Source organism: Orcinus orca, chromosome 11 (genome assembly GCF_937001465.1).
Source record: "Orcinus orca chromosome 11, mOrcOrc1.1, whole genome shotgun sequence".
Classification (NCBI taxonomy): domain Eukaryota; kingdom Metazoa; phylum Chordata; class Mammalia; order Artiodactyla; family Delphinidae; genus Orcinus; species Orcinus orca.
Genome location: NC_064569.1, coordinates 17,361,772 through 17,370,509, shown reverse-complemented (window position 1 = coordinate 17,370,509; position 8,738 = coordinate 17,361,772). Strand labels below are relative to the sequence as shown.

The following is an 8,738-nucleotide window of genomic DNA, read 5'->3' as shown; positions in this document are numbered from 1 at the left end:
TCAACACGAAGTGGGTTTCAGAACACTGCTTCCACTTATCATCCCTACTAGACGGAAATTTAATGTAAATCAGTATGTGTGCACGCAGCCTGGATGCGTCAGAAGACTATTTTCTGATCTCTATATCTGGTTTTATGTAACCTGAAGTAGCACAGTTATCTACCCAGGTTAAAAAAAAAAATCTCTTTACGTCAGTGAACTCGAACTCAGAAAGTTCTCTCCCCGGAGCTGGGAGCCTTTTAAAGACATGCGTGTCACGCTGGCTGCGGGGGGTCGCAGCTACTGGGAAAAAGGCTGGTTCTACAGGCCCCGCCCTCCACCCCCCGTCGCCCCTCCCTCCGGCGGGCTCCCTACCTCCCCGGGTCTCGCCTCTCCCCCACCCCCTCCCTCCCTCATCTCAGCAATTTCGGCCTCAGAGGTCTGGCGCGCGTCAAAGCCCGAAGTGGGAGGCTGATTTGTGGAGCATCACGCCCCAGCTCCTCTCCCCAAGCCTCTCCTCCGTCGTCGGCAGCGGCCAAGGGATAGAGCCGAGCAGGGGGAGGGGAAGAGCGACACCCATCCCCCTCCCTCCAGCCCTCCCCACGTTCAGATTCAACTGCACCTTTTATTATTTTAACTCTTCTCCCTAGGACGCGCGGCCCCGGGATCTGTCCCTCCGGCAGTCGCGGTCCCCGCTCCCGCGCCCGGAGATGGGACAGCGAGGGACCCGCTCGCGGTCGGCCGGCGTGTGCGGGGAGGTGCGGCCGCTGCGCCCGCTCGCCAGAGTCTGTAAGTTTCAACGCTCCTCTAAGCGGAGGGGAGGGGGAGGCTGAACGCGTCCCCGCAAACGATTGAAAATGCAGAACACGGGCGAGGTTGACAGCGTCGGATGGAATTTCGGGGCACACTCTTTTAATTGACTCTATCCGCAGCCCGCAGGCTATTGTCCGGGGTTTTTCCTGCAGCTTGTATGTTTGATCCCTTCGTCGTCAAGAAGTTTTCAAGCTATTACATTATGAGTTCCAGTGGGATTTTTAAAAGAAAAAAAAATGCAACTCACACTTCTTTCAAATTTAAAATACCTCTACGTAATTTTCAGGTTACATAGCACATTGCTTATTATTATTTTGTCGAATTACAAGAAACATTTATACTACGCAGGAGCTCACGGCCTTTGCCTATTTCTAAAAATAACAGAAAAAGAATTTCCCCTCTTTACTTTTAATATTGCTACATCATGTGAATAGTTTAGTAAATAGATCCTTAATTTTCCTCATAGACGTCGCGTGCTGGTATCCTTGCACTAATCTACAGACGCGGGTAATTTCAGAATTATCACTGAGCCTGCTGTTTACAGGAAGGCTCTTGGTTTTGTTTAACTAAGGCTGTGCTCTTATGTGTTCAAAACGATAAGGAATATTAAAACAGTTCTGGTTCAGACCAAGTAATTTTTCCGGGATCCAAGAACTCAAGCACTAACTAGGCTCGTGTTTAGATTAAGAAGATCATACCTTTAGCTTTGCACGTCACCTGGAATGTATAGACACACCCCTACATGCAAGGACTGAAGAGGTGAGGAAAATAGGGGGAAAAGTTTTTAATCTTCGTTTCCCTCCTGCAGGACGGGTCTCGAGGGAAGGAGAGGCAGGTCGGAGACAGGTGCATAGGCTGGCTATGGTGACGGGACGATGTTGGCCAGAAAGAGCATCATCCCCGAGGAGTATGTGCTGGCGCGCATAGCCGCGGAGAACCTGCGCAAACCGCGCATCAGGGACCGCCTGCCCAAGGCCCGCTTCATCGCCAAGAGCGGGGCCTGCAACCTGGCGCACAAGAACATCCGGGAGCAAGGACGGTTCCTCCAGGACATCTTCACTACCTTGGTGGACCTGAAATGGCGCCACACCCTGGTCATCTTTACCATGTCGTTCCTCTGCAGCTGGCTGCTCTTCGCCATCATGTGGTGGCTGGTGGCCTTTGCCCACGGGGACATCTATGCTTACATGGAGAAAAGTGGGATGGAGAAAAGTGGCTTGGAGTCCACCGTGTGTGTGACTAACGTCAGGTAAGAATGCAGCGGGATGAGGCAGGGGTGGAAAACAGTACAGAAAAAGAGATGAAACTGTCCTTTCTCTCTTCACTCTGTTATTTTGTTGCAAGTGAACTAAAGAGTTTGTTTCAGTACCTTCAGAAGCAAAAAAGTAAAAACATAACAACAACAACAAAACCAATCCAATGTATTAAAAATCTTCTCAGATGCAGCTTTATGGATGACGAGTCTTTGAAAATGTAGCGCTTCAATCCTTTGAGCTGGCCTTGAAAATATTATACCAGTTATTTTAAAATGGTTGTGGTTCAAAGGATTCCACAGAGCGCCTTCCTCAGAAAAACCACATACTGAGTTTTCAGTCTGAAAAAGCTGCTGTCCATAGTTCCAGCATCCACAAGGCAATATCTCTGATCAACAAAAAATATTGTGCAAATGCTAGTAATGTTTTTCCACAACTTCTCTTACCAGTGACATTTTCAGAAATAATGAGAAAAATGGGAAAACACTGGTGGAGAGGTGTTCTAGATTAAAAAAAAATTTTTTAATCCACCAGAAATGAAATAAACATAAGCCCTTCTTTATCAAGATTATCTTAAATAGCTGATTGCTTGCATTGAATTCCAAAATTAGAAGTTATGCTGAGATTCAGAACTAGAAAAAAATTATTTTTTAATGGAGATTGGTCCAAATTTTTAATGGAAGAGATTATGTAGAAGTGACTTAGTGTTGTGGTTTTCTCTAAAAGTTTTAGTAGGATAGGAAGACAGTTCCTAGATTGCCCTAATTTTGCTTTTTTTCTCTTATATTGTAAATATTTCAAAGATAAGTAAAGTGAATTTGATTTCAGTGATTCTCCTCTCATAGTTTCACATGGCCTAAGAATATTTACTTGGAGTGATTTGTCTCTTAGTTTGTTGGAAGATGGAAAAAGGTAATATCAATTGCAAAAATATGCACTCTGCAGTGAAACATTAGTAGTTATGCTAGCAACTTTTCCAGGACCTTTTCTCAATATATTCCAAATTCACATAATTCATAAAGCAAAGCAACTGAGCAAGCACCATTCTTCCAGGAAACTGTAAAGAATAAGACCTTTGATGACCCTGAAATCTTATGAAATTAGCATACCGCTGCAAGAAGCAGAAACTCAGACTGTAAACTTGTCCATCCTTCCATTGCCTGAATAGTTGCAATGCCAGCTTATCAAGGGGGGTTGCGGTATTTGTCGTAGAGATCACATGCCACAGATTTCAGCTCAGATTTTGAGGAGAAAAACAAATTGAATCGATCCACTGCCTTTACCATCGAGTTAGATATTGTTTTCTTGTCTTAAACTTGCCACAGACTTTTGTCTCAAAGAAAATATAGACGAAGAATGTAGGTGATCATCAGTACACCAAATATAAAGGAACAAAATACTGTGTTTAATGGGTATATGTAGGTCAGATATCATTATCTATAATATTTCTCTTTAAGAAATTTATTGGCACTGATGTTGGTGAATCATTTTCTTATCAAGGTACATTTTTAATAAACATGAAGTAGATACACATAAAAAGAGATAAAAGAAACAGAAATGATAAACCTCGGAAAAATAAAGGACAGATTTTATTCACAAGACAAATATATTGGCTTTTCCTGTGGGAAAAAAGTCATTAAGCAATTTATTAAAGATATGTCATCAAAAGTGAGATATTTTCAATGATTTTGTAAAAGAACTTGACGGAGTGCACTGGTTATTAAAAGCTGTTTTGCTGCTAGCTTTTATTGTTCAACAAGAGGTGTTCTGAGGCATGTTTATCCCCCTGATGTATTCCTGCTGGTTTGAACATTCAATTCACTATGAGAAATGGCATCACAGATACAAGGAGACACACTTGATTTTATCAGTATGAGAGTTTTAGCATTTTATTTATTTATTTTTCATTAGGTGATTCTCTAAAGCATATTTCTTTTTTAAAAATTATTATTAAAATATAGTTGATTTAATCTTAGCATTTTAAATTGCACTTCTTACCTAAAAAAATATTATTGGACATATTGTAAGGTTAAAATCTTACGGGTTTTATTTTAACATTGTGGTACTATTTATACTTTGATGCAACATACAATTTAATCTTAACCAACCGTACATAATACTTTTTCACCAAAAAAAAAATAAAAATAGAAACAGAAAAATCTCTATTCTCTCCCAAAAGGGATTTAAAAGATGACTAATAATATGTCTAATTCTTTGCATTTCCTTTCCTTTCCTAAGTTCAGTGTCTCACCTTGTCATCAGAACCGAAAACAACTGATTGTAATGAACATTCTCCAGTGTATCCAAATAACATTTAACATTCTCCTTCCAGGCTGGCTCACTTTCCCTTTCATGTGGATGACTTTCTAACATGAGTCAGAAAATAAACCAATATATTTCCTCTTCTAATTCAGCCTCACTCCCTCTGTAGAAGAACAAATGAGCAGTTAAACACTTTCATCTCTTGAGGTTGTTTAGCATGACAGGTGCTCATAAAAGGCTGGGTCTTGCACAATATAATGTTTGGAAGTAAGTTCTTTCATAAAATAAACAACGTACACAATATGGCACATGAATGATATCTTAAGCCGTTAAAATGAAATATCTGAGCACATTCATCATACACTGCTCCCTGAAGCATGTATAATTAGAAATCAATGTTTTATCCGTGCCCTTCACTGGGGTCTTTTCTTATTCTTTGCCATGTTTTTGGATCATTCAGTATTAGCTCATGTGTAGCTAGTGCAAAAAGCAATCATTGCTTTTCATGAATCGTTTTAGCAACAAAAGGGGTAAGAAAGGCAATTTTCACACTCCATCTAAAAGTTAATTAGAAGAATCACGTATCTTTCAATTAAAAAAATAAAAAGCCCTGATTATGAACCTGAATAGAAAAAGATCACCCGCGTGTGCTTGCCTACCATTCACGGTGTCCCGCCAAAGTGCAGTACTTAACTTAGTGTTCAAATATTTAATATTTGGTCTCTCATTGTGTGTGGCATTAATACACAGCTAATACTTTGACAGATGGTCTCTCGTCTATAAAATTAGAAAAGTTTGAAATTGGGGTGTAGGGCAAACACAAGACTAAGACTGTTTCTATTAAGAAGCCACAGCAGTGTAGGATATGTAGTTAAATGAATAAGTTAGTGATAAGAATAACCAAATGTGGTGCTTCTCAACCAGGGGAGATAAAACAGAATTATCTGCAAGCTTTTCAAAAGTTTTATCCAGGTCCACCCTAAACTACCAAATCAGGGTTTACACTGAGCTAAGGAAGAGAGTGCAGTTTGAAAAAGCTTCCCAAGAAAACCCTGACACTTGTTGGCCCCTTCCCTGTGATTCTTTCGGAGTCTAGGCCAGAATTAAGAGAATTCGTATTCTTATTAATTATGTAATCTTGACACAGTCACTTATCCATCTCTACCTCAAATCCTTCCTTTAATAACTTCAGTATTCTCTAGATCACTTAGAGAATAAAATGAGACAATCAGTAAGAAAACATGTTTCGTTCCAAATGGCACAACGTGTTTTTTTTTTTAATTAAAAATACTAGTATCTTTGAATGATGTGCTTTGTACCACTCTTTAGCACTGTGCTTTCTCTATATAAGGTACACAAGCAGTGTTTGTTAGGGAGTACAACTTTTAAAGGTTGTAAATAATAAAAAGTTCACTTATTACTCAGTACTTCCCATATGACTCAAGTCACTTAAACACAGACAGGCAATAAATAATAGACATCAACCTGGAAGAAAATTTCACAAAGTAAAATAAGCCTATAAATCTAAATATGTCTAGGTATTATTTTAATGTTTTCACATAAACAGGCCCATCATTACATGATTTGAAAACATTAATAGAAGTGTATCCCAGAAGCCTGGAGGTAGATGCATGTGGAGAGAGAGAGAGAGGGAGAGAATGAACAAGTGCTTGTGTTTAGAACTGGACATTTGATACATTAAGGTGGATGGTCTTTCTAAAAGCCTTTAAGAGCCTTTGGACATGGCACTTCCCTGGTGGCGCAGGGGTTAAGAATCTGCCTGCCAATGCAGGGGACATGGTTTGACCCCTGGTCCGGGAAGATGCCACATGCCACGGAGCAACTGAGCCCGTGCATCACAACTACTGAGCCTGTGCTCTAGAGCCCGTGCTCTGCAACAAGAGAAGCCACTGCGATGAGAAGCCCACGCACTGCAACAAAGAGTAGCCCCCGCTCACCGCAACTAGAGAAAGCCCGCACACAGCAATGAAGACCCAACGCAGCCAAAGATAATAAATAAATAAATAAATTTTAAAAAATAGCCTTTGGACATCGACAAATGAATGGATAAAGAAGATGTGGTGTGTATATATCTATATCTATATATAGATAGATATATACACACAATGGAATATTACTCGGCCATAAAAAGAATGAAATAATGGCATTTGCAGCAACATGGATGGACCTAGAGATTATCATACTAAATGAAGTAAATCAGACAGAGAAAGACAAATATCATGTGATATCGCTTATATGTGGAATCTTAAAAAATGATAGAAATGAACTTATTTACAAAACAGAAATAGAGTCACAGACATAGAAAACAAACTTATGGTTACCAAAGGAGAAAGGGTGAGGGAGGGATAAATAAGGAGTTTGGGATTAACATATACACACTACTATATATAAAATGGATAACCAACAAGGACCTACTGTATAGCACAGGGAACTATACTCAATATCTTATAATAACCTGTAATGGAAAGAACCTGAAAAAGAATATGAATGTGTGTGTGTGTATACACATATATATATATTTCACTTTGCTGCACACCTGAAACAACTAACACAACATTGTAAAGCAACTATACTTTAATAAATTTTTTTTAAAAAAATAGCCTTTAGAGGAAGAAAACGCAAAATTCAACTTAGCCTGTTATTTCGTGATTCAAAATCTGATCCAATGGCATTGTTTTCTGGTCTCATTTCTTACAGGTCTTTCACCTCTGCTTTCCTCTTCTCCATTGAAGTTCAAGTGACAATTGGGTTTGGCGGGAGAATGATGACAGAGGAATGCCCTCTGGCCATCACAGTCCTGATTCTCCAGAACATTGTGGGTTTGATCATCAATGCAGTCATGTTGGGCTGCATATTCATGAAAACAGCCCAGGCTCACCGAAGGGCGGAAACCTTGATTTTCAGCCGCCATGCGGTGATCGCAGTCCGAAATGGCAAACTGTGTTTCATGTTCCGTGTGGGCGACCTAAGGAAAAGCATGATCATTAGTGCATCGGTGCGCATCCAGGTGGTCAAGAAAACCACGACACCCGAAGGGGAGGTGGTGCCTATTCACCAACTAGACATTCCCGTTGATAACCCCCTTGAGAGTAATAACATTTTTCTGGTGGCCCCTTTGATCATCTGCCACGTGATTGACAAGCGCAGCCCCTTGTATGATATCTCCGCCACCGACCTTGCCAACCAAGACCTGGAGGTCATCGTGATTCTGGAAGGAGTGGTCGAAACTACTGGCATTACCACCCAAGCGAGAACCTCCTACATCGCTGAGGAGATCCAATGGGGCCATCGCTTCGTGTCCATCGTAACCGAGGAGGAAGGCGTGTATTCCGTGGATTACTCCAAGTTTGGCAACACCGTGAAAGTAGCGGCTCCGAGGTGCAGCGCCCGAGAGCTGGACGAAAAGCCTTCCATTCTTATCCAAACCCTCCAGAAGAGTGAACTGTCCCACCAGAATTCTCTGAGGAAGCGCAATTCCATGAGAAGAAACAATTCCATGAGGAGGAATAATTCCATCCGCCGGAACAATTCATCCCTCATGGTGCCCAAGGTGCAATTTATGACTCCAGAAGGAAATCAGAACACGTCGGAATCCTGACAACAACACAACCCCCAGAAAGTCTTTGATAAGATGTTGAAGAGTTTCTACAGGACACAGACTGAAACAGAGCTGGAACACAATAATTTGTCCTTCTTTATCTTAATGCACTAAATGATATGCATATTCCAACAGCAGCACTTTCTGTGTCAATAAACAGTAACACACAAGCTGGAGGGTTCTTGGCTCACTTGTTTCATCCATGCAGTATTCGCAGAGATAGGCTTAAGTTATGTAGGGGAAATGCTCTCATTTCTCTCAATTTGAAACCCAAGAATTACATTAATAGTAATAGACCTTGAATATGAAAGTGGACCAAGGGATGATGCTTTATGAAATACTTAGCGGGTGACACCACAGTTGTCTCTGTTTCTATTGTTCACTCTTGAAATGTGATAGAATGGGCAGGGGGCCCCAAAACTGTGTTTTTCCTTTCTCTCTTTCTCTCTCTCTCTTTTTTTTTTTTCTTAACTGCACCAGGTAAGAAGCCTGAGACAAAAACTGCTTAGTTTTGTTTTGTTCTGTTGTTTATTTTTTGTTTATTTTTTAAATATTGAATTTTATTTTTTCCTCAAATTGTATAGTATAAGCATAACTAGTATTAGGAAAATTACACTAAAATTTTAAGCAGGGATATCTGTGAAAATGGAAAACAACAACAACTGAGTTCAATTCTAGCATGTTTCCACATGAACGTAATTGAATCTAACTAGAAATCAAAATTCCTATTCCATTAAATCAACTACTGTAGTATAAGGCTCAAAGTTTCAAAGCTATAAATCACCCCACAATATGATTGATGAAGCAAAGTT

General features: G+C 40.3%; 1 protein-coding gene across 1 annotated transcript; it reads left to right on the top strand.

Annotated features, from left to right (window-relative positions):
* Positions 1 to 424: 424 nt before the first annotated feature.
* On the top strand, positions 425 to 8,096 carry KCNJ8 (potassium inwardly rectifying channel subfamily J member 8). Its single transcript, XM_004270928.3, has 3 exons — positions 425 to 768; positions 1,601 to 2,041; positions 7,026 to 8,096. The coding sequence occupies exons 2-3, from the start codon at positions 1,668 to 1,670 to the stop codon at positions 7,924 to 7,926; spliced, it is 1,275 nt and encodes a 424-aa protein (XP_004270976.1). The 5' UTR covers positions 425 to 768; positions 1,601 to 1,667; the 3' UTR covers positions 7,927 to 8,096.
* The last annotated feature ends 642 nt before the right edge of the window (positions 8,097 to 8,738 follow it).

Excerpts from the sequence above, each read along its gene's own strand:
- KCNJ8 (XM_004270928.3), top strand. The coding sequence starts at position 1,668 with ATGTTGGCCAGAAAGAGCATCATCCCCGAGGAGTATGTGCTGGCGCGC. Across the intron at positions 2,042-7,025 it reads GTGTGTGTGACTAACGTCAG|GTCTTTCACCTCTGCTTTCC; the intron begins GTAAGAATGCAG and ends CATTTCTTACAG.